The 27,734-nt window shown below is 35.1% G+C and overlaps 1 protein-coding gene across 4 annotated transcripts; it reads right to left on the bottom strand.

Annotated features, from left to right (window-relative positions):
• Positions 1-462: 462 nt before the first annotated feature.
• On the bottom strand, positions 463-27,722 carry LOC137393712 (serine/arginine repetitive matrix protein 1-like). 4 transcript variants are annotated; one of them, XM_068080378.1, is made up of 9 exons: positions 27,685-27,722; positions 23,367-23,525; positions 20,400-20,535; positions 16,949-17,526; positions 16,642-16,798; positions 13,446-13,583; positions 8,627-8,802; positions 6,860-6,875; positions 470-811 (listed from the first exon to the last, which is right to left on the bottom strand). In XM_068080378.1, exons 2-8 carry the CDS (start codon positions 23,510-23,512, stop codon positions 6,866-6,868), a joined length of 1,341 nt encoding a protein of 446 aa, XP_067936479.1. In that variant the 5' UTR covers positions 23,513-23,525; positions 27,685-27,722; the 3' UTR covers positions 470-811; positions 6,860-6,865. The 4 variants fall into 4 exon arrangements, with proteins under 4 accessions (XP_067936476.1, XP_067936477.1, XP_067936479.1 ...); XM_068080375.1 differs by lacking the exon at positions 6,860-6,875 and having other exon boundaries at positions 463-811; XM_068080376.1 differs by lacking the exons at positions 6,860-6,875; positions 27,685-27,722 and adding an exon at positions 24,547-24,563 and having other exon boundaries at positions 464-811.
• Between the last annotated feature and the right edge of the window lie 12 nt (positions 27,723-27,734).

The raw sequence follows: 27,734 nt of genomic DNA, 5'->3' as shown, positions 1-27,734 counted from the left end.
TTTCGACAACGCCAGTTTTATAAAAGGAAAACAGTGAAAAGCTATACATCAAATGATGTTGGGGAAGTGCTGTAGATAAGGTAATAAATGAAAAGCAGTCAGTTAGATGTGTAGCCAAAGATCATGAGATTTGCCCTTATGCCCAAGTGTCCTCAAGTGGTGACCCGTGTATCCTCCATACCGACCCATCTATCCTTTTTCAAAGGATAGATGGGCCATTGACTTACTCCACAATTATTTGAATGCAGTTGGAAGTACAAAAGTAAAACCATGTCCACAGATGCACTCAACCGAGCTCTACGAGCATACAAAATTATAAATACAATGCAAAATTACATTAGCTATTTCACAATAAAGAATTTTACTGTTTTGTTGGCCCAATATCCTACTTCTCTACCCTGATTGATATATATCAGCATGGTGCATTGATTTGCATCAAAATATACCCTTGCATCACTTGCTCTGCTTATAAATGTAAGGGGTTGGCTGTGTTAAGCGTTACAGAACTCATTGCATTAGCTTTTATTTCATGAACGCTATGCTATGATTTCCTTCATGAATTCATACAATTGAATGTGACTATTTGTTTTTCCTTTAAAGATTCCACAAAACGTGATGTTTATTGAATTAAAGATTTGGTAGAAGAGGTATTTACAATGAGATAAAATATATGCTTGTGGTATGAAAGCAAGACAAATGCTGCCGTGAGTACTGTACACACTGAGCCGCTGTCTAGACTTTCTTCCTTTTATTCGATGGCTTGTCCCACTGGCGGGATCGCAACAGCAGCTTGCTAGCTTTGCTTCTACGACTAAAACAAAAATTGCAAATACTTGGGAGTATTGAACTGGACAAAATTTTTAGTCACTAGGAACTGTCTTTCCTTTTGGCTTTACTGGCCAGTATCATGTAACGTATGACTTCAGCTCTGAATGTACTAATATCAACATTAGGCTGTGTCAAGGTGTATCAGTTATTACAAATCTAGGTACATCAATTATGACTCGAGCACAGACAAGGAGCAGTTATTCTGGTGATTAAAGGTAGGTGTAATCTTTAGCCATGTGTGATGTAAAATCAGATTTGTCAACACACTTCGTACAGCATTGAAACTCGTAGACTAAAACATCCTACTGCAACGACTGACATGAATCTTACGTAAGCACATGCAGCGTTAGCCTTATGCAATGAACACATGAAGAGTATGTGACACAAAACAGAAAGGGTAGTAGCAGCTCTAGTGGAACAGAAGCGAGAGGACACAAGTTGACAAAAGCGGATTGAAAGCTTTCAAGCCAAGATATACCTAGTTTTAATAGCCCAGTTGAAACATAAACCAATGAATGAGCCTAACGTATAACCATCTAGACTGCGATGTAACCCTACATTCTAGAAAGAAGTAAGAAAACATAGTCTGAAATGCAAATATTTGAATTGCACTTGTACTTTTATTGTGTGTCGTCATACATGCCTTGGACTATACTAATTGCAAAAGCTGCTAGAATCGTGCTCGCTAAAAATTGTTTAGCCAATTAGAAGCGTTTCGTCGACGAATTCGGTGTGCATGCACAGCTCAGACAATTCTGTTCATTTTGTGAATTCGGTCAGATTGAACGAATAATTCGTTACTTGTGGCCGTACCTTACAGGTACGGCCACAAGTAACGATCAAGTCTGTGAATCTCGTGAATTCGGTCAGATTAACGAGTAATTCGTTACGGGCGGCCAGACCTTTAAGCTAGCTTCTTTTGAACAAATTGCATCGATAAAATCTGTACCTTGTGCTCGTTGTTAAGCATCCTTCACATTTATTATAATGCAACGAACTGAAAGTCAAGAGCAATTCAATGCCAGTCTAAATAAACAAAATCTAAATGAAATTTTAGAGGAGTTTCTTTAAAGTACAGTAAGCGCTCCTACAACGTAAGTAATCCATTCTAGGAATGTTTACGCTATAGGGGAATTTATGTTATAAGAACAGTAAAATACATGCAAATTGCTTAATCCATTCCAAGATCTTTCCAAACTCACTCCTTTACCCATGCAAAAGGAAACACTTAACTTTTTAATTTGTGGACTGTACCGTAACAGCAGCATTATCGGTTTGCATTGACAACTGGTTTGCATTGACAACTTTTCTCCTTTTTATGATCAATCTCACTGGTTTTATAGACCATGACTGCAATAATTTTACAACTTGATGAAGACTGCAAATTTTCGGCGTTCATTTGCAACGATTTTTTTATTTTTTGAAAACAGCAGAGTCTATTCTGCTAAGTAAAACTCATAACAAATATTTTGTACGCCTACAATAAGGCAAAACAACAATATATTTTTACTATAAAAAGCGGTTCCACCTGGTCATTGTCTATCTGTACCCAGGGGTCAAGGTTAGGATAAAAGATAACTTTCATCGTTACTCCAACTCGTGACATTCAGATTGGTAGACCGACGCTGTAACACCTGCACCAATCGATTGCCTTGGTATTTGTGAACAATTTCGCAGCTATCCTATTCTCTGTTTTGTCGACACATTCAACGATCTATTACGACGAACTAGAATGGCATGAAAGTTACATACATGTATATGTTATAGATAACACTATACGCACGGCAGTTTTTCTAACTATAAACTAACATTCATATCGAATTTGAAAACTCGCTCGACTTAACACTTTACATTATATGGGAATTTAACGTAGAAAGAAGCAAAAACTTTACACAACTTTTTTACGTTATATGGAATATTATAAGAACGCCTACTGGACACAGATTGTAATGCCACGATATAAACAAAAAAACTTGTCCAGTTTGTAATACTTTATTAAAATAGCTACAAAATGTTAAAAACTGCCTCCCTTTCGTTGGAGCGCTGACACACAGGATGGTTAACGAGACAGGGTTTGCCACAATTGGTTAGTAGGTTCATTGTGCTCCCTTATAGGGAGCACAATGAACCAAGATCAGCCAAGGATGACAGAGAAGCAGTGAGAGACACTAAGCAATCAGCTACAGAAGTCAGTTCTCAGTTGGGTTGACAAGGCACGAGAGTCCAGAAGAAAACTGGGCAAAGTATAGTCGAAAAGCAAATATCGGCAACAAGGGTTTAAAATGACGCCATTTGCTGTGTTTCAAGTGTGGATCATATTTAATTCCATATCCACCTTTTAACGGTTTTCCAAAAAGTGAACCATACCTGTGATGGAACCTGTTATATTGACTGCAGGAATTTTTATTAAAAAAAACAATTTTGTTACAAATTTCTGTTAGTGATATATGAATGCGTCTTGCAATTCTTGTTTTCCTATAAAATTAATGCTAACTAATGTGCAGCAGTTTTCAATGTCCCTTAGAAGGTATTTGTTTACCAGAAGCAGTGTTTTGTGTTACGTTGAATAATTCATAAGTCAATTCTAGACACTGGTTCGTTGACCAGGCAGATAAATGAAAAGGAAATGAAATAAATTCCATACCATTCATATTGTGAAAGTTCTCTGCCTAAATTATTATTGATGAAAACGGATATAAGAATAGGAACCTGGCTTTTATAACATTTGCATGATATACATTGTAGGTGTGGCAACAGAAAATATCAGTAACCATCAGTGTTGTTACCAAAAGTCTGATCATTATAGTGCTGTTGTGTGTTGTTACCAAAAGTATGATCATTATAGTGCTGTTGTGTGTTGTTACCAAAAGTATGATCATTATAGTGCTGTTGTGTGTTGTTACCAAAAGTCTGATCATTATAGTGCTGTTGTGTGTTGTTACCAAAAGTCTGATCATTATAGTGCTGTTGTGTGTTGTTACCAAAAGTATGATCATTATAGTGCTGTTGTGTGTTGTTACCAAAAGTATGATCATTATAGTGCTGTTGTGTGTTGTTACCAAAAGCATGATCATTATAGTGCTGTTGTGTGTTGTTACCAAAAGTATGATCATTATAGTGCTGTTGTGTGTTGTTACCAAAAGTCTGATCATTATAGTGCTGTTGTGTGTTGTTACCAAAAGTATGATCATTATAGTGCTGTTGTGTGTTGTTACCAAAAGTATGATCATTATAGTGCTGTTGTGTGTTGTTACCAAAAGTCTGATCATTATAGTGCTGTTGTGTGTTGTTACCAAAAGTATGATCATTATAGTGCTGTTGTGTGTTGTTACCAAAAGTATGATCATTATAGTGCTGTTGTGTGTTGTTACCAAAAGTCTGATCATTATAGTGCTGTTGTGTGTTGTTACCAAAAGTCTGATCATTATAGTGCTGTTGTGTGTTACCAGAAGTCTGATCATTATAGTGCTGTTGTGTGTTGTTACCAGAAGTATGATCATTATAGTGCTGTTGTGTGTTGTTACCAAAAGTATGATCATTATAGTGCTGTTGTGTGTTGTTACCAAAAGTATGATCATTATAGAGCTGTTGTGTGTTGTTACCAAAAGTCTGAGCATTATAGTGCTGTTGTGTGTTGTTACCAAAAGTCTGATCATTATAGTGTTGTTGTGTGTTGTTACCAAAAGTCTGATCATTATAGTGCTGTTGTGTGTTGTTACCAGAAGTATGATCATTATAGTGCTGTTGTGTGTTGTTACCAAAAGTATGATCATTATAGTGCTGTTGTGTGTTGTTACCAAAAGTCTGATCATTATAGTGCTGTTGTGTGTTGTTACCAAAAGTATGATCATTATAGTGCTGTTGTGTGTTGTTACCAAAAGTCTGATCATTATAGTGCTGTTGTGTGTTGTTACCAAAAGTCTGATCATTATAGTGCTGTTGTGTGTTGTTACCAGAAGTCTGATCATTATAGTGCTGTTGTGTGTTGTTACCAAAAGTCTGATCATTATAGTGCTGTTGTGTGTTGTTACCAAAAGTCTGATCATTATAGTGCTGTTGTGTGTTGTTACCAAAAGTATGATCATTATAGTGCTGTTGTGTGTTGTTACCAAAAGTCTGATCATTATAGTGCTGTTGTGTGTTGTTACCAAAAGTCTGATCATTATAGTGCTGTTGTGTGTTGTTACCAGAAGTCTGATCATTATAGTGCTGTTGTGTGTTGTTCCCAAAAGTATGATCATTATAGTGCTGTTGTGTGTTGTTACCAAAAGTCTGATCATTATAGTGCTGTTGTGTGTTGTTACCAGAAGTATGATCATTATAGTGCTGTTGTGTGTTGTTACCAGAAGTCTGAGCATTATAGTGCTGTTGTGTGTTGTTACCAGAAGTATGATCATTATAGTGCTGTTGTGGGTTGTTACCAGAAGTATGATCATTATAGTGCTGTTGTGTGTTGTTACCAGAAGTATGATCATTATAGTGCTGTTGTGTGTTGTTACCAGAAGTATGATCATTATAGTGCTGTTGTGTGTTGTTACCAGAAGTCTGATCATTATAGTGCTGTTGTGTGTTGTTACCAGAAGTATGATCATTATAGTGCTGTTGTGTAATGTTACCAAAAGTATGATCATTATAGTGCTGTTGTGTGTTGTTACCAGAAGTATGATCATTATAGTGCTGTTGTGTGTTGTTACCAGAAGTATGATCATTATAGTGCTGTTGTGTGTTGTTACCAAAAGTCTGATCATTATAGTGCTGTTGTGTGTTGTTACCAGAAGTATGATCATTATAGTGCTGTTGTGTGTTGTTACCAAAAGCATGATCATTATAGTGTTGTTGTGTGTTGTTACCAAAAGTATGATCATTATAGTGCTGTTGTGTGTTGTTACCAAAAGTCTGATCATTATAGTGCTGTTGTGTGTTGTTACCAGAAGTATGATCATTATAGTGCTGTTGTGTGTTGTTACCAAAAGTCTGATCATTATAGTGTTGTTGTGTGTTGTTACCAAAAGCATGATCATTATAGTGCTGTTGTGTGTTGTTACCAAAAGTATGATCATTATAGTGCTGTTGTGTGTTGTTACCAAAAGTCTGATCATTATAGTGTTGTTGTGTGTTGTTACCAAAAGTATGATCATTATAGTGCTGTTGTGTGTTGTTACCAAAAGTATGATCATTATAGTGCTGTTGTGTGTTGTTACCAGAAGTATGATCATTATAGTGCTGTTGTGTGTTGTTACCAGAAGTCTGATCATTATAGTGCTGTTGTGTGTTGTTACCAGAAGTATGATCATTATAGTGCTGTTGTGTGTTGTTACCAAAAGTATGATCATTATAGTGCTGTTGTGTGTTGTTACCAAAAGCATGATCATTATAGTGCTGTTGTGTGTTGTTACCAGAAGTCTGATCATTATAGTGCTGTTGTGTGTTGTTACCAGAAGTATGATCATTATAGTGCTGTTGTGTGCTGTTACCAAAAGTATGATCATTATAGTGCTGTTGTGTGTTGTTACCAAAAGTATGATCATTATAGCGCTGTTGTGTGCTGTTACCAAAAGCATGATCATTATAGTGCTGTTGTGTGTTGTTACCAAAAGCATGATCATTATAGTGCTGTTGTGTGTTGTTACCAAAAGCATGATCATTATAGTGCTGTTGTGTGTTGTTACCAAAAGCATGATCATTATAGTGCTGTTGTGTGTTGTTACCAGATGTCTGACTATATAGCGATGGTGTGTGTTGTTACCAAAAGTCTGAGAATTATAGTGCTGTTGTATGGTGTTACTGAAAGTATCATTGCAAACTTCTCATGAAATCTTTCAAATCATGCCCAGCACTGGCTTGTCTCAAGACACCGCTGGGAGCCGCCAATGTTAGGGGCATACTAAAAACCAGCAAGTCGACTCATGAAAGTGGAAATTGGTGCTCGGAGAAACAGAAAAATGCACTTGCCTGAGAACTGACTTAGCATGCAATCAAATTATGAGGAGTGTATATAATCACCATGGACTGGCATGTACAACCTTCTTACCTCCTTTCATTTTACTCTACAAGCGATAAGATATCTAATTAATATAGCTATATACTTCATCTACCTGCACTGTACATCATCTACCTTCATACTAACACATCATCTACATTCATACTAACACATTCTCTACCTTCATACTAACACATCATCTACCTTCATACTAACACATCATCTACCTTCATACTAACTCATCCTCGACCTTCATACTAACACAATCTCTACCTTCATACTAACACATCATCTACCTTCATACTAACACATCATCTACCTTCATACTAACACATCCTCTACCTTCATACTAACACATCCTCTACCTTCATACTAATACATCATCTACCTTCATACTAACACATTCTCTACCTTCATACTAACACATCCTCTACCTTCATACTAACACATCATCTACCTTCATACTAACATATCTACCTTCAAACTAACACATCCTCTACCTTCATACTAACACATCATCTACCTTCATACTAACACATCATCTACCTTCATACTAACACATCCTCTACCTTCATACTAACACATCCTCTACCTTCATACTAGCACATCCTCTACCTTCATACTAATACATCCTCTACCTTCAAACTAACACATCCTCTACCTTCATACTAACTCATCCTCGACCTTCATACTAAAACATTCTCTACCTTCATACTAACACAATCTCTACCTTCATTCTAACACATCATCTACCTTCATACTAACATATCTACCTTCATACTAACACATCATCTACCTTCATACTAACACATCCTCTACCTTCATACTAACACATCATCTACCTTCATACTAACACATCATCTACCTTCATACTAACACATCCTCTACCTTCATACTAACACATCCTCTACCTTCATACTAATACATCCTCTACCTTCAAACTAACACATCCTCTACCTTCATACTAACACATCCTCTACCTTCATACTAACACATCATCTACCTTCATACTAACACATCATCTAACTTCATCCTAACATATCATCTAACTTGCTACTAACACATCCTCTACCTTTGTACTAACACATCATCTACCTTCATACTAACACATCATCTACCTTCATACTAACACATCCTCTACCTTCATACTAACACATCCTCTACCTTCATACTAGCACATCCTCTACCTTCATACTAATACATCCTCTACCTTCAAACTAACACATCCTCTACCTTCATACTAACTCATCCTCGACCTTCATACTAAAACATTCTCTACCTTCATACTAACACAATCTCTACCTTCATTCTAACACATCATCTACCTTCATACTAACATATCTACCTTCATACTAACACATCATCTACCTTCATACTAACACATCATCTACCTTCATACTAACACATCCTCTACCTTCATACTAACACATCATCTACCTTCATACTAACACATCATCTACCTTCATACTAACACATCCTCTACCTTCATACTAACACATCCTCTACCTTCATACTAATACATCCTCTACCTTCAAACTAACACATCCTCTACCTTCATACTAACACATCCTCTACCTTCATACTAACACATCATCTACCTTCATACTAACACATCATCTAACTTCATCCTAACATATCATCTAACTTGCTACTAACACATCCTCTACCTTTGTACTAACACATCATCTTCCTTTATATTAGCTACCTAATCATTCTCCTTCATATCAACACATGTTCCAAATCTGCATCAAAAAGAGCACTGATGGATAGATTTACACCAAGTAGAAAATCAATTTCACGTATTAGAAGCGTATTTACCTTCCTGCTGATGACTTTTCAACCAACTTCAGATTCATGGGAATACCGTCGAGTTCTCTTCGGTCGTATTTATCTATCGCAGTCTTGGCATCCTTTTTGTGAACAAAACAAACCTCAGCGTGTCCTTTGCTTACTAGTTTCGCTGAAACAAGTGGCCCGATGTCACTGAACAGCTCCTATAATTAACACAACTCCATACAGAATCAGCAAAGAAGATGATGACATGCTGGCATGTTGAGTTCTACCATAATTATTCCAAGGTTTATATATTAACTGGCTGTGCCCGGCGTTGCTCCCGGGTGTTAAAAATCAGCTTATAAACTAAGTAAGCTAGTAAGCTTACTAATTCTAAGCTAGTAAATCCAGTAAGCTAGTTAATACGTGCTAGGCTTCTAATGGTGGTAGGCCATGACGTTGCATCGGCATTGTTGTCCAGCTACAGCTATTCTAATAATAGCTATAGCCAGAATGACAGACTGAGAAATATACAGTCAAACATGGATAACTCGAACTTCACGGGACCGAGTGAATGTGTTCGAATTATCAGAGCGTTCAAGTTATCAGAGCACTGTCACAAGTCCATGTATTTACTTATTTATTAGTAGATACATGTACATATACAAACTATAATATAAATCAAAAGCACAAATGGCTTGTTTCAAATTAAATGCTTCTAATGTAAAGTTTAAACCGTTTTTATCAAAAAGTATAGAGATTTTTCCATCACTTGAGATTGGTTTGTTGTTTGAGGTGATGTTATTGCCAGGACGTTTTTTAGATTGACATTGGCAAAACTTGATCGTTGTTGAAATGCTCAAAAGAAAAGACATCTTTTTCTTTTGAGCGTTTTACCCACGATCAATTTTGCCGATTTTTCTTAAAGTTCATGCAAAGATTACCTCACTTTACCTTGCTTCCGAAGGGCGATCGCTAAGCGGATGTTTGGTATAAATCAAATTTCACCAAACCTTTACAAAAGTCGTCGACAAAAATATTTTGCCGATGGTGGTAATAACGACGCTTATGAATTACGAAAAGTTGAGGTTTACCTCTATGGCTTGGAATAAAGTGATTTTCTAAAGCGATAACAACCGTTTCGGTAGCCGTTGGGCAAAAAACAGTTCGAGTTAACAGTGTTAAGTTCGAGTTATCTATAGCAATTTATCATTACGTGGGAACGGACCAAAGAAACCGTTCGAGTTAACCATGTGTTCGAGCTATCCGTGGGCGAGTTATCCATGTTTGACTGTATATAGATACTTTACATACCAGCTATCACTACTTTCACTACTGTTCACGTGTTGAGAAGTATTGTTTCAACATTTGAAATGTCTAAAGGTGAAATTTGTTAACTTTACTGGAACTTTATTTAGAGGAAATTGTTAAGTTAGAACCCAGAAAGTGGGGACATCTCCGTGTGTCACGTACACCATTCCAACAACCACGACACAGTATCGACGGGTTGGAACAAAGTCCAAGTGAGCAGCAGTTCAAATAGAGGAGTTAACAGACTCTGCATCTAATTTAACTCATTCGCACCTAGGCGCGAGTTAACTCGCGTGTTTATAACGTTGCTAGACACCCAACGCGAGTTAACTCGCGTCTGAAATTTACCAACTCCTTGCATCGCTATTTTTAAAATATAAAAGATAATTTTTGATTAGTTAGAAAGAAGAAATTTCTGGCCAATCAGACAAACTTTAAAATATGCCTCTATGACATCTCTGGCAAAAGCTATAACCAAATTAGTACACCAATCTCAATATCTGCCAAAACCGGAAATCACCGTACCGACTTGAAATTTTATTGTTCGCGATAATTTTTTTCAACTCCAGAAGTAAATATGCAGATTCATAAGTGGTAAGGCATTGAAAGACTGCATAAATCAAATTAAAACATTATTTTTAATGTTTCAAAGTTTTTATTAACTTTTAATTTTGCCAATTTAAATCGTTATGCTCGAATAAAAATGCACTCTTCAGGCTGTCAGCCGTAGTCAGACTAACGTAATCATTCACCTTCGATAGGATCATATTAATTCTTAGAGCTGACTATGAAGTCGGAAAAGTCAAGAACAGAGTTGTTGAACGTATTTTTATTATTTGAAACATTTTCATGACTTTTTATTTGAGTTATATTGGCATATAGATTTGCTATGCTTTTGTTTGAAGGATGATACTCGTGAGGAAAAGTTCGACGTTAGAGTTTCATGATTTTCATGTTCATGACTAACTGCATATGTATAAATAATATTCATAATTATGTATTGTATGTAATAAATAAGTAATTTCAGTCAAACTTTGTATATTTTGCAATTTTTATGGTGAAAATCTAACTTTGTTTCAGCAAATAACAGTTTTTTCAAAATTAAAAATTTCCTGAAACTACCTTCTTTTAGACACGGATCTACATAAAAGGGATATGAGTTGTCTATATGAATGTAATATAATTTAAAAGAGGAGATTCTTGGCTGGTTCTTGTGAAATTTGAATGAGTAAATTATCTCAAGGCTGTCTCCTGTAGTAGTAATTTGAATTACGACAACTTTCCAAAAAATTAGCGGTATCTGGGGCTAATCGACTAGAAATTAGTCGGATGCGAATGAGTTAATATACTTTTGACACAAACTCTGTTAAAATCATTTAACACGGTTTAGTAGATGTATTGTAAGCAGTTTGATGATTATTCTGACAATATTTAGCGTACAAAACCATATTTTTAGAATCCGTGCTTCTATGAAATTTAGAAAATTAGAGCTGCTCAAAACTTATAAATTTTAAAATACAGCAAATTGTTTGTCTTCAATAAAAGCATAAAACTACGCTTAAAAATGCCTGTTCATCAGTCTTGATTAAATGTAGTATCGCTATTAACTGTTCATCAGTCTTGAATAAATGTAGTATCGCTATTAACTGTTCATCAGTCTTTACTAAATGTAGTATCGCTATTAACTGTTCATCAGTCTTGACTAAATGTAGTATCGCTATTAACTGTTCATCAGTCTTTACTAAATGTAGTATCGCTATTAACTGTTCATCAGTCTTGACTAAATGTAGTATCGCTATTAACTGTTCATCAGTCTTGACTAAATGTAGTATCGCTATTAACTGTTCATCAGTCTTGACTAAATGTAGTATCGCTATTAACTGTTCATCAGTCTTTACTAAATGTAGTATCGCTATTAACTGTTCATCAGTCTTTACTAAATGTAGTATCGCTATTAACTGTTCATCAGTCTTTACTAAATGTAGTATCGCTATTAACTGTTAATCAGTCTTGACTAAATGTAGTATCGCTATTAACTGTTCATCAGTCTTTACTAAATGTAGTGTCGCTATTAACTGTTCATCAGTCTTTACTAAATGTAATATCGCTATTAACTGTTCATCAGTCTTTACTAAATGTAGTATCGCTCTTAACTGTTCATCAGTCTTTACTAAATGTAGTATCGCTATTAACTGTTCATCAGTCTTTACTAAATGTAGTATCGCTATTAAATGTTCATCAGTCTTTACTAAATGTAGTGTCGCTATTAACTGTTCATCAGTCTTTACTAAATGTAGTATCGCTATTAACTGTTCATCAGTCTTTACTAAATGTAGTATCGCTATTAACTGTTCATCAGTCTTTACTAAATGTAGTATCGCTATTAACTGTTCATCAGTCTTGACTAAATGTAGTATCGCTATTAACTGTTCATCAGTCTTGACTAAATGTAGTATCGCTATTAACTGTTCATCAGTCTTGACTAAATGTAGTATCGCTATTAACTGTTCATCAGTCTTTACTAAATGTAGTATCGCTATTAACTGTTCATCAGTCTTTACTAAATGTAGTATCGCTATTAACTGTTCATCAGTCTTTACTAAATGTAGTATCGCTATTAACTGTTAATCAGTCTTGACTAAATGTAGTATCGCTATTAACTGTTCATCAGTCTTTACTAAATGTAGTGTCGCTATTAACTGTTCATCAGTCTTTACTAAATGTAGTATCGCTATTAACTGTTCATCAGTCTTTACTAAATGTAGTATCGCTCTTAACTGTTCATCAGTCTTTACTAAATGTAGTATCGCTATTAACTGTTCATCAGTCTTTACTAAATGTAGTATCGCTATTAAATGTTCATCAGTCTTTACTAAATGTAGTGTCGCTATTAACTGTTCATCAGTCTTTACTAAATGTAGTATCGCTATTAACTGTTCATCAGTCTTTACTAAATGTAGTATCGCTATTAACTGTTCATCAGTCTTTACTAAATGTAGTATCGCTCTTAACTGTTCATCAGTCTTTACTAAATGTAGTATCGCTATTAACTGTTCATCAGTCTTTACTAAATGTAGTATCGCTATTAAATGTTCATCAGTCTTTACTAAATGTAGTATCGCTATTAACTGTTCATCAGTCTTTACTAAATGTAGTATCGCTATTAAATGTTCATCAGTCTTTACTAAATGTAGTGTCGCTATTAACTGTTCATCAGTCTTTACTAAATGTAGTATCGCTATTAACTGTTCATCAGTCTTTACTAAATGTAGTATCGCTATTCACTTTGTATACGGTGACATATAATTTTGTAAGTTTTGCAATGGAAAAAATCTGCATTATAACAATTTGCTGCAATAAAAATGGGAAAACAATTGGTACAATAAGCTAGATGAGTCCTCGGACTCCATGTTTAAACATGCAGAAATGTTGTGAGTGAGTGAAAAGATGTAAAGTTCTACGAATGTCGAGACAACGAGTGTAAATGTATTTAAGCCAAACCCCGTTTTTTGGATGAATTAAAAAAGCTCTACAATCTAAACAAAATGCATACCACTACATCATCCTCGGAGACCTCATGTGAGAGACTCGTCACTCTGATACAGTAGTATATCTGGGTGGATTGGAGGTTTCCAGCTCTCTGTTGAGGAACGACCTGTGCTACTCGACCTCGTCGACTCGCATCAGTTGACTGGAAACAGGGAACAACAATAGAATTACTCTTCCTATAACATAGTATTAATATTAGTACCCAGCGGTGGTGGAAAATCAGAAAGGATCAGTAAAACCTTGACGTACAAAGAAAATCTGTCACCACCTTTGCTTTAACTGTCAAAACCAAATAAATACTTCAGATATTTACAACTACTATTAAAACGAATGCATTATAAAAACTAAACAAACACCTACTAAATTGTATGCAAAAAATTAAACTAGAAATTCCACTGTCATACAGCCCACGACCAAAGTAGTAATGGAAAAAAGAAAGGGTACTGTTGGTTGTCGAAAAAGTAGTTCTCAGCAGGAATTGACAGAGTATAATGTAAATGAGACTTGTTTGAGATGATATAAAATAAATTTGAGGGAGCACGACTCTAAAAAGGAGCAACAGAAATGTAACAGAAATAAATATTAATAAAATAAATAATTAACTATCTCAAACTTATGTTTTACAATAATAAAATAAATATTAATTCAAGCTGTAGACCTAAACTACTGTACGTAATTTATATAACAACAGCAATAATGATACATGTTTATTATATCTCTTATTATATTGAAATGCAATATTAAAAGTAAATGGCAAGCTGCCGTGTAATATACAATTTGAAAGTTGTTTGTTGGTTAAAATAAATATTAATTCAAGCTGTAGACCTAAATTACTGTAAGTAATTAAACTAACAACAGCAATAATCAAATATGTTTATTACATATCTGAAATGCAATGTTAAAAGTAAAATATATTGTAATATACAGTTTGAAAGTTGGTTGTGTTGAATGTAGAACGGTTTTGACAGCGATATGTAACAGAAATTAATATTAATAAAATAAATATTTAACTATCTCAAACTTATGTTTTACAATAATAAAATAAATATTAATTCAAGATGTAGACCTAACCTACTGTACGTAATTTAACTAACAACAGCAATAATGAAATATGTTTATTAAATCTTTTATTATATTGAAATGCAATATTAAAAGTAAAATGGCAAGCTGCCGTGTAATACACAATTTGAAAGTTGGTTGTTGGTTAAAATAAATATTAATTCAAGCTGTAGACCTAAACTACTGTACGTAATTTAACTAACAACAGCAAAAATGAAATATGTTTATTATAGCTCTGAAATGCAATATTACAAGTAAAATATATTGTAATATACAGTTTGAAAGTTGGTTGTGTTGAATGCAGAACGGTTTTGACAACGATATGTAAAAGAAATAAATATTAATAAAATAAATATTTAATTATCTCAAACTTATGTTTTACAATAATAAAATAAATATTAATTCAAGCTGTAGACCTAACCTACTGTACGTAATTTAACTAACAACAACAATGCCAACAATAAAGAAATATGTTTATTATATCTCTGAAATGCAATATTAATCGTTAAACGGCAAACTGATGTGTAATATACAGTTTGAAAGTTGGTTGTGTTGTGATGAATGTAGAATGGTTTTGACAGCGATATGTAACAGAGAGCAGGCGTTGGCATTTACGCGTCTGGAAGTTTTATGCAAACTGGAGTGAAATAAAGAAATATTCTTGTCATAAAAGGGCGTTGTAGTAACGCCCTACCTTTTAGATATGATGTAAAGAAATCTGGCTGATGCTCTAGATAATTTGAAAAACCTTCGGTAATTGGACAAAAACGTAGGCTGATAAACTGTGTACCACATTTTCGTACCTGTAAATCGGTCTACGCCTCTAACAGTAGACAAACAGTACACAGTAAACAGTTCTACTATCTGTCGCACGGCTTTTTTGGCGTTTCGTAGGTCGGTCGAAACTATTAATAAACCAAGCTGTTCAAGCGTTTTGTGGCGATTTGTGGCAAGACTTTATCGTTCTATTCTCTGTCGCTCGGCGTTTCAATTTCCGGTCTTAACTTTTATTAAACGAAGCTTTTCAAGCGTTTTGTGACGATTTTCGTCCTAATAAATCTGTCTATTTATGTATAATCCGATCAGATGGGTTAGTTTTAGGTATTTGCGTCAACCTTTCAAAGGCTTGGTAACATATTTAAATAGGTTTATATGCGTTTTGTATCATTATTATACTTAAACGACTTTACTGAAAAATAGTTAAATTTGTTGATAGGATTTCGTTGCAAGGGTTTGGTGACGGCCGTTAACGAATAATTTTTCAGGAGTTGTGTGCACATGTGCATTTATCATAATTCTCCCAATCAATCGTTTCACTCTTGTTTGGTCGTGGGATAAATAATGTAGGTTATCAATAAGTCATCACCTTTTTGTTAAAAAGAGAATTGATGCGTAACATTAGCAATACAGGAAATGGATGGAACATAGGGAGAAAAGGTACAATACAGGAAATGGATGGAACATAAGGAGAGAAGGTACAATACAGGAAAGGGATGGAACATAGAGAGAGAAGGTACAATACAGGAAATGGATGGAACATAAGGAGAGAAGGTACAATACAGGAAAGGGATGGAACATAGAGAGAGAAGGTACAATACAGGAAATAGATGGAACATAGGGAGAGAAGGTACAATACAGGAAATGGATGGAACATAGGGAGAGAAGGTACAATACAGATTGGAGCTAGGACAACTTAAAAATATGTGAACTTTAAAATTAACATCCATATACTGTTTGTGTTGATTCTAGATATTTCAACTTTAATTTAAATTATGATGTTCAATCTCTCCGCAGTTATTTGTTTCAGGCTGCCCTTTCTTTGCATGAACATCTTTACAGTAACAATGCAAGCCTCTTTTTTATTAGTACTTCGTTTTTTTTATAGATATGATTGAGCTTTCTACAGTTAGTCTTTTATATAGTTTTATATAACGCATTTGTCTTAATGTTGTGTAATTCGTACACTATTTAATAAGGATTTTCTATAGGTTTTTAGGGTGAGGAACCAATTATATGAATTACCGTGTTCTCTTCTGATAATTGTGTTTTAACATACAAATCATATTTTTGAAAGAATCAAGTTTGTAAGTAACGATTTGACAGTATGAGCTCCAGAATCAAATATTTAACATGACAGATACCAGGTTGTAGTCGGCATATGCCGATTTTTCATTGCGAGAAGATGACTTCTTCATAGCGGGTTGGTCCATTCGCAAAACTGGCTGGTAGGGAGGCTCCGGTAGTGCATAACTGTCTCCGTAAGCAAGTGTCTGCCGATGATCTCTCACTGGCATTCTACTAACACGATCATATTCAATACATATGATATCTTTTCTAAGAAGACAGACCAGAAATGGGTTGGGCAAAAAGCTAAGAAATACAATTCACTGTTGATAAGGTTACGTTTGAAGCAGCAAAAATGATGCGATATGTCTACCCCAGCCTTACCTATCTGGTGAAGGTGACCGATGCAAAAAATCATCTCTCATAATTCGTTTGTCTCTGGTAAATGCGGAAGAAAAGACCATATCCCGTTCATCAGGTGATGATGATCTGTGTTGATATATGCGATAAGGATCCATTAATGGGTCAGGCATACGTCCTCTGGAGTCGGTGTGGTAGCCTCTCACATCTCTTTCAAACTGCATAGAGCTGGCAATTCCGTCAGGTCTACGCATGGGAGAGCGTGACCTTGTCCTATAGGAATGCGTATGTGGAACTGGCGAAGTATTCCAATCGCCATATGCCTTTTGATTAGGATCATAATTTCTCCCCATTGGACTGTTCTTATGATTTGAAGAATAGCTCTTTGGGCGGGCAACAGGCTGAGTAGGAGGGGAGTATGACACCTCACGGTACTTGGGAGAAGGAGACCGAGCAGCTCGAGGGGCAGGAGGTGATGGTTGTCTTCTCATGTGTGCCGGAATTCCTGTGGGCTGTACCTTTTCGGTGTCTCTTTCGATAGACCGCCCTCTTCGTCGAGAGATTGTCATTTTGCCACCACGGCCCACCGTCACATTGGTATTCTGCATCCATAACCATAAACAACAATAATACATCATAAATATACTCACCGGCTTATAGAAAACACCACCTGACACCAATCCTATTGCAGTATTAAACTAGTCAGGGCGACTAAAGTTTGTAACAATGGATGGTAAGAAATAAACAGCCTAGTCAACTGATCATAGCTTGAAAGACATTTTGCAATAAAAAGTGTTATGATCAACTCGGATGTTTTCTGGTAGTGACCAAAATTGCTCAGCACTTTGATGTTACTGTAAAACCATGAAATCATGCTTAAAGATATAAAACATTTCACGATATATCAAATTAATATTAATACACGCGTGCAGTCATTCCTGAAAAGGATAAAATAAACACAACGTAATCTGTTCAATGAAATCTACCATAATTACAGAGTTCATCATTATTAGTAAACATAATGAATTAGAATGAACAGTTGAAACTGATTTCTCGCATGCTGATTGCGTTATGTTATGACCGGCATTGCTAGGGTTTTATGTTATTTCTACTATACTAATAGCCTAATAGCCACCCTAACAACTAATAGCCACCCTAACAACTAATAGCCACCCTAACAACTAATAGCCACCCTAACAACTAATAGCCACCCTAACAACTAATAGCCACCCTAACAACTAATAGCCACCCTAACAACTAATAGCCACCCTAACAACTAATAGCCACCCTAACAACTAATAGCCACCCTAACAACTAATAGCCACCCTAACAACTAATAGCCACCCTAACAACTAATAGCCACCCTAACAACTAATAGCCACCCTAACAACTAATAGCCACCCTAACAACTAATAGCCACCCTAACAACTAATAGCCACCCTAACAACTAATAGCCACCCTAACAACTAATAGCCACCCTAACAACTAATAGCCACCCTAACAACTAATAGCCACCCTAACAACTAATAGCCACCCTAACAACTAATAGCCACCCTAAAAACTCAACCATGCTTTTTATGTTTTCCAATTTTAAATAGTTCACTTGTACAGGGTCCGTGAACTGTGTAAACATAAGCTGGTGAAGGCAACTTATGTTTACACATAAGCAAAGAGTCTTCATCTGCGTGTACAATTAGCCAAGGATATGTTTCTTATCGATTTGGTGATGTCAAAAGACCAATGCGAACCAGGTGTGTACATTATTCTACCCATTACAGCTATGACACTGTCTAGACTTGGTTACTTTTCACTATCTACATATTTCTCAAAATTTGTTGTCGTTCGATGTCTGTCTAGCTATAGCGATCAAAATTTAGCAATGGAAAATCTGTATCGCAAAAGATTTAACCTCGGCATTACTCGCAATGTCACTAAAGCTTGCTCTCATGGCTCTTATTAGTAAGTTTAGCAATATGTATACTATCTTACTCAAATTAGCCGAAGACAATTACATTTTCTGCTATTGCTTATAAGCTGTTTTTTAATATCTGTACAATGCCAGACATTCAGCTAGTAACATTATACAAGTAATGATAAAACCTGCAAGCTTGTCGGCTTTGTATCCTGCTTTAGTGTTTCAGCATGATTACTAATACTGCAATACAGATCTTGTTAATTCTAATTTTATACAAGTTGATATCTGAGAAATTGTAAACCTTGACAAGCTAACCTAGCAAACCCTCTCTTTGCAACCTGAAAATGTATTAGCCGTAACACGGATGCCAAAAACAATCCCTAGATGCTGAAGCTAAAAATCTGGTGATTTTAATATAATTATTCAGAATCATGGCTGTTCCTAGTACATAGGCATACATGTATGTTAAAAATGTAGGCGTTTTCTCAAACAGTCCCTATTATACTAAAACATATGTTAAAACGCAGTGCGGTCGACCTTTGTTAAAATGGACCCCATTACTACAGATATCGAATAAGACTGACAAATTTGCACATAACAGTTGCAATCAAAGTGCAGTTCAGTGCAGTTCCACACAAACAATTGATTATTGATTTATAATAATTATAGTAAAAGGTTAGAGAATCATTAAATGTAATAAGCACTCGCCTATTGGAGCCAATTATTTAAATCACTTGTAAAAACGAAATACATTTTTCAATGCTACCATTTGTGTGCTACTCAACTTTCATGATGGAGAAATGTAATTTTATATATCTGATTTATTAATGCGATAAAAAACCACAACATAACTTTAAATTAGTATGAAGCACTAACTTAGCTTCATAACATGAGAATTATGTTTTTGTGCAATTCCAATAAATTAACAAAAAAATAAATAATGAGTACATGGAAGTGTGTGTATAAATAAATTACTGTTGCAGCAAAAGCCTGTTGTATTCAGTGTTGATGGATGATACTGGCACAAACGTAAAAATGAAATATCGAACTGTTCTTGCCTAATACTTTGACCAAAAGGGGAAAGAATGTAGAGGCAATTCCTACTCTAGATAATACAATTGTCCGCGTGAAAAGCGTTTAACTTTTACAGATTTACCGATACCCAAAATATAAGTGTAACGGCACATTTGAAATTGAAATGACACATTTGAAAATTGCAAATTAAAAAAATAAGTAATGGTAAAAAACATTAGCTTCTAAGAAAAATTCAAAAGAATAACAAATGTACAAGGTAATATGAATAATGAATAATGAAAAATGATGTGTTGTCCCAATGCCCCTATTATTCTGTTTTAACTGCAGTTGCTAGATATTATACCAAGACTAATCAAGTAAAAGTATCACAATGACAGCTTCATTTAGTCATTTAAACATGATGACCCATATGTTCAGCTGCGCCATGAAATGTACATCTATAGCATGAAGACTACCATCTGCACACAAACAGTAATGGGTCAATTCAAACCCTACTAGAAACTACTCAACAGTGCTCTAGCTTACCACAGGCCCTTTGTAATTTGTCTGCGTAGGTTTCTCTCCTGCATACACAAGCTGCGGTCTAGACTTGTTGTCCACTCTAGCTTTAGAACCTCTAGCAGTTCCAAGAGTCAGTCGCAAATCTTTGAAACCCCGTCCTCTGTGAGGTTTAAAAAGGCAAAGCTGAAGAACCTACCTCTAACTTGATATTAACAAGGAATACATGAAGAAATTCATGAACTGTTCAGCAAAAACTAGGTAAATGATTTTCAGTGCAATTAGGTAGCAGTTTGCGAGTGAGTTATGCATTATATATCCTGACCGACTGTACATTACTAGTTACAAAGGACTAAATGGAAAATTGTCTTTTCTTTTATTGTATGCAACACTAGACAAAGAGTAGACAACTCTTCATGAAACAATTTGTAACAGTTCAACAGACGCGTGAAGGATTGTTAAAACATATATTCTGATAACAGTTTGGTTTGAGCACTCCCTTAGCAGGTCGCTAGTTTCTCAAATAAATCTTCACACTAACCTTTCTGTTACGTAAAGGTTGACTTGCAATAAAATTCACCTAACAGTTATTTGGTATCAAAACATTCCCCATGTCTTACTCTGTTGTGCTGTAGGTGCCACATATGTGGAAATGTGATTACAAGCTCTTAAAAACTCAAAAACGAAAAGCTGCCGTAGATTGGAATCTCTTCATTTCTCTGACGTAGTCATGAGATTTGGTTATCGTCTTGTCACGTGATGTTCTCCCATGAATTGAAAGGGCAATAAAAAGCTCAATGTAAAACTTATCGTAGCACGTTTTACCGAAGACCCCGTATCAAATATAGATGCTCGCTACTTTACAGTTTTGTTTCGGTTTGGTCTAATCGGCGAGTCGTAATCTGATCATGTGACCCAATACTTCGCAAATAATTTCTGCAGCACTTTTCGATTATCACAAGTGACCAACAGGGTCGTCATGATTATAAAACAATGATATGTACTCCTTCAAGCAAAGGCTAAAAAATTAAACGAATTTTTACGGTAAGGTATAAGATATCACTGCTAAAAGTGACACATTAAAATGACGATAAAATAGACGCGTAAGAACAATAGACATGGTTTTATTGAATGCGTGAAGTATATTTGTGAAATATTTTGACGAATAAGGTTGCAAGAAAGTGTGAACAGAAACCATCTAACACAGCTACGTCACATTTGAGCCGTTTTGGAAAGGGAATCCAAACTACGGCGGTCTCGCGTGGCTGCGATTAACTGTTCGTTTTTGAGCTTTTAAGAGCATGTAATCACATTCCCACATATTTTGCACCTACAACACAACAGAGTAAGACATGGTGAATCTTTTCATATCAAATAACTGTTATGTGAATTTTGTTGCAAGTCAACCTTTAATGATATCGAAGAGAGACCAAAATGAGGGATATTGATATATTGATCAACTCAAACTATCGACTTGCTAGAGACGGCATTTCGGGCAAGATCTGAATATTCACCAGCTAATGATTTCTAGTTTAGTGTAAGATGTATATCAAACAGAAAATGACCTAATCTCTCTATCGAATTGCCAGCAAGTAGTGACAAAAAAATAAATCACACAGCCACTGGCTGCTTAAAATAGATGTAAGGATGCATTAGACCTCATTACCAACATTTTCACATAGTGCACGGTAAGCGTCCCATACTTATCGCATACATATAATAGAAAGCATCTAGATAAGTTAAGATACAAGTCCGCTAAGACATTGAACATTCAAGTTACATAGACAAATTGTAACAACAATTTCAGTTAAAGCAAATATTTTAATGAATTTTTCTGATAGAACACTGAGAAGCACTTCAAAAAATTACGTTCAACGGATCTTGACAAAACCTACAGCAACATGTGGATAATAATACATTAAATTAGTGAAACATTTCATCTCTTCATTATAATTGTTCAACATAACCTACTAGGTCTTCTTTGTCTGTGAATATTTGGTCAGTAACAGACTGCTGGCCCACTGCTCACTTTTATAGAAAGTTAATGAAACAATCCCCGCAACATTAGGGTTGGTTTCATGACAAGAGGCAGCAATGAGATAAATGATGATCGAGCTGGTGGACACAAAGCATCGCCACTTTTTAATAAATTGCCAGAAACACTGTCTTATACAACTATATTTCCATTAAACAATTTGTTACGGATTGAAAAAGTGTGCTGCCGGGTTTCCATAAAAGTATTTACTCAAACTCATGTCTCTATGCAGAGAAGTTATGTAAATTATATAACTTTTGCTAATACACTTTGATAAAATGGATATGTATTGCCATTCTCTTACTATTTATTATGTTCAGAATGCAGTAGTTGAGCCCCAAATACTGGAATTACATGTCGGTGAAGATATTATTCACTACACACATTAAAGGTCACGTTCAAATAAAGCAATCTGTTAACACCACATTGCTAAGCAGTCTTTTATGTACAATCATCAAATTTCAGATATTTGAAGCATCCGCTTTTTTGTAACTTGATAAAATGTACACATATACTGGGATGCAGCCGGAAAAGCAACTTCGGTCTCGACAAGCCATTCGATGACGCATGAAAAGAATCGTCAGTTATTGCTTACAAAATTTTTGCCTAGGTTCCTAAATACTTCAACCAATCACAATCTATTTCCGGAGTACAGATCTTTAACTAGCGATATGTACAAAAACATTTCAATGGCACATTCGCTCAAGCAAAGATAACATTCAGTGAAACTAGCACTATATTTTATATTGGGCAACATATTCCACCCACAAATTAATATTTTTACAAATCGAGAATATTTTACATAAAATTATTGAAACTGATATTATTAAAAAGGAAAAAAGGAGATGCAAGTGAAAATAGTCCATTGACTGACTCAAAAATTATTCAGCTTTCTTCAATAGAATAATTGACAAATTCATCAGTTTTTATACAATCTAAATGTAGCTGCAACTACTCACCTTTTTCCAATGTTTCCTCTTTTGCGAGGCAAGACCGCTCTTAGGTCTCCAACTTTTCCAACTTTTTGCTGCCTGATAACATTTCTAGCATCTGTCACCCTTCTCCTGGACTTGATGATCTTATCCCGAGCATCGCCACCAACCATTTTACTGAAAGTTCTGGTAACAAAAAACGGAACCTATTGTGAGTGCAACCCAGCCAGTAACTGAACTTCATAAAGCATTTTGTATACATACCATGTTACCCTGCAAATTGAGAATATATTTATTGATGAAGGGATATTCAGTGTTATTCAGTGTATATGATTTCTAAAATGTGATGTTTGTAACTCTTTCATTACGGAAATCGATTATCCTTGGTCACCTATTGTATTTATTCATATAGAAAGTTACAATCAGTGTTCAAATTCCTTAAATGCTGAGGAGCTAAATGTGTTATTATATCTCCAATCTGCCTGACCATGTACTACATTCCTACTTCCCCAAAAATCCACTACACCTTATACCAGACACCAGCACCTTGTCAATTTACATTATAGACCAGCATTACGCATAAAGAGCTTTTTCTCTCAATACACATAATTTACTTCCCTATCTTTGTTGCCGGTCTCATGGTCTAATTTGTCCAGTATAAATAAAGTGAATATCTATCTAAAAACATGAACGCCTTACCTAGTAGATTTAGGAAAAACATTTACCTTCAGTGATAGAATTAACATATTCACCAAAATCATCACCATGATAACAATAAATAATTTTTAAAAATAACAATTTTGTTAAAAAAAACTCCTGCATTTAGTTTTTGATATTTAAAATTTACAACAGAATAATTTTTATTTTCGGTTGAGCTGGGTAAAAATGAATCAATCTAGACAGCTAGCTTACATATTTTGGCAGGGCAAACTAACGAAATCCTTCAATGTTGAGCATCAACTGATTCTCATAACAATGTTTATGATAGTGATGATTATTTCAACTCACCTCACATGAGTTTGAAGATTTATATTACTTGAAAATACACACAAAATATCCGGTACAAAGAAAGCGTCAATATTTGTAATACGAGTTTATGCAATTAGTTATATACAGTGAATGCTTGGAACTACAACATAAATAATCCAAGAACATTTACATTGTAAGAATTTCAAGTTATATGAGCATAAAAATACATGTAAATTACCTAATCCATTTCGAGATCTTCTCAAACTCCCCTTTTTGGCCCTTCAAATAGCAAACATCGGACGTAACTTTTTAATTTAAAGACAGTGCAGTAATTGGTATTATTGGTTTGTATCGACAACCTTTCTGATTTTTTTCAACTGTCACTTGGTTTAGAGTTTGATTACAGTAATCTTACGTTTTATAGTAATTTTAGGAAGCACACACCTTCAATGTCAATTGAAATAACTTTTTTTACATTTTTTCTAGATAGAAAGGTTTATTATGGAAAGAAAGAAAATACAGCACAGTATGCACTCCTACAACATAAATAATCTGTTCCTAGAACGTTTACGTTATAAGGAATTTACCATTTACCGTAGGGAGTTTACCGCCTACTGATGTAAGGATGTCAAACTCATTTGTACAAGATGCCAAAATCCAAAACACACTGTAGGTCCAGGCCGAACGAAAAAAAATCATTGAACACAATAAATCTAAATGTTTTTGGAACATAAATAATAGCAAGACTTAATTAATAAGAAAAGTACACAGCAAGGCAGATGAAGCGTTCCATTAAGGGATCTGTAGCCCAAACCTAAACCCGTATTGGTTCATATCGATAGGCCATGAATAACGATAATTATGTAAAATTATCTTGTGGGTTGAATATAATTACATAGTGGGCCGGATTTGGCCCGCGGGCCGTGAGTTTGACACATGTGGCCCTAATCCGTTCCATGAATTTTACAAACTCACCCCACTGTTCACCTGAAAAGTACAAATGAGACTTAACTTTTGAATTTGTGGGCTGTACCGTAACTGCAGTACCATTGGTTGGCATCGACAACTTTTCTCCTTTTTCTGATCAATTTCACTGGTTTTATAGACTATGATTGCGGTCATTTTACAATATTTAAGTTGATGGGGAGCACACGTCTTCAACTTACATTTAAAACGATTTGCTTATTTTTTCTAGACAGCACAGTCTACTCTGCAAAGTAAAACTAATAACAAACACTTTATATGTTTACAATAAAGCAAAACCAAAATGTATTTATCGTTTTACAAAAATATGGTACTACCTGTACGTCGCTATCTGTATTCAGGGATTAAGGTTATGATAAAAAATTAAACTTTCTACAATACTTCAACTCGTGATATTCACATTAGTAGACCGATGCTATAACACCTGCATCAATCGATCGACTCCAAGTATTTATGAACAATTACGCAGCTATTTATTTATTTTTTTGGCACATCTGACGATCTATCACGAGTCACGACAAACCAGAATGTCATGGAAGTTGTATATATATATTGTTGTATATATATAGTTGTATATAAATATATATACATATTTTTCTAACAAGTGCAGCTAGATAAATTACCATCCAAACTCAAGTGGAGAACTTGGCCGAGGCCAGGGTTAAATGTTAAGATAAAAGACTGATTTTAAGAATACTCCAATTCATGACATTCAAATTGGTAGGCCGACACTCTAACACCTGCACCAATCAACCGCCTTTATGTATTCCTGAATAATTATATAGCCACTTATTATCTTAGCGTTATAGGCATAACTGACGATCTCTCACGACACACTAGGCTGCAAGGGTACTAGTATATATCATAGAGATATCCTTATACAGGACTTTCCCTATTCAAATCATATTTGAGAACTTGCCTCGACTCACAGGCTCTATTAAAAGCAAAACAATCCATCCAATCATTCAAATTCATCAAAAACCATGTTTTTACACTGTTTCCTTGTTCGCATGTCTGTTTATATTTCTTAGCAAACGGGTGCCTGCATTTTAAACAAACTGCAAAAACCGATGTTACTTTCACAGCTGGTTCTCAAAACTACAAAAATTTAAACTTGTATAGATTGTATATTTTAAATGCAATCATTCTTACGACAAACCTTGCGCTAATTAACAAAATTGCATGGTGGAGCTTTCAGGCAAATTTTAGCTTTGACGGCAAAGGGCAACAAACTGAACAAATGACAGTCAACAAATTTTTGGTGTCAATCAATTGTATTTCAAAGTAAAAGAACATATACACAGACCATCTTTGTTATTAGGCTGGGGAATGATATATCAGTACCAAGGGAGTTGATCATCTGAACACAGCTTTTTTATTTTAGCCACTAGTTTGAAATCAGATTTTCACATTATGGACAACGATGCTACAATAAAGGTCAATGCTAGTCACTGTCATTCGCCATCATAGTATTTTTATGAAAGTTATTTTTTAAAGTGTCTTGAGTCGGAATTAGCAACTGATTTTACAGCCTGAGAGGCATGAGATAAGTTAGTGATAATATTTAGCTGAATTTCCTTAACCATCTGTAATGCTCTCAGTATAACAGGTTGCGCTTAGATTTTATATTCGGGAACATATTATGCCATGGTTTAACTTTTTACACAACAAACCCAATATCGATTACAACATGAAACTGGCCAGAAATAAACTAGTTGTCGTTTCAATGAAACGCTCCACTAGGTTTTAGTTCTCAGGTGTATGAAAGTTTTACTTTGCGTTATGCTGCTACGTTTTCTTATACAATGTTTATAAAAAAATATAATCCTCAAAAGTTAAGTTGTGTCTCATCTAAAATGATCACAGTGATACGTGTACGAGGAAACACATCTGGCACTATTGAATCAACGCATTGACCCGCATCTATAACCTCAATAGATTGCTGACAACGAATTTTCCCAAACAACCACAACATGAAAACACTAACACTGTTCATACGTTGTAGACACGCGAAAGCACTCTGCTTACGAATTTGTTTAACAGTGTACAGTACTACTAAAACGCCAAGTGCTCAAATAAATGTCTGTTATGTACCCAGGGTGTCAGATAATGAAAGTCAACTTCTAACCATTGAATTGTTCTAAACGGTATGTTTACCAGACAAAATTATCACTATGTTTATGAGTTTAGCAAACCTTTTGCAACCATTAAGGTGGTCTGGCACTTGACTGGCTTTGTTAGAAACAACATTAGCCGACAGAACCAGACAGTTTCGAAATAAAGGTTCACGAGTGGAGACGCAACAATTTGTTTTAAATACTACAAGAGTATCATAACACCATATTAGTCTTGCTGCTTCAATTAAATCGGATAATACATGAAATTTACGTACCGTAAAAAAATTACAGCAGAGAGCCCACTAACGCACCTATCCTTATCCCC

This window comes from Watersipora subatra, chromosome 4 (assembly GCF_963576615.1).
Source record: "Watersipora subatra chromosome 4, tzWatSuba1.1, whole genome shotgun sequence".
NCBI classification, from domain to species: domain Eukaryota; kingdom Metazoa; phylum Bryozoa; class Gymnolaemata; order Cheilostomatida; family Watersiporidae; genus Watersipora; species Watersipora subatra.
The sequence above is the reverse complement of the archived record's forward strand: the minus strand, read 5'-3'. Positions and strand labels throughout refer to the sequence as shown.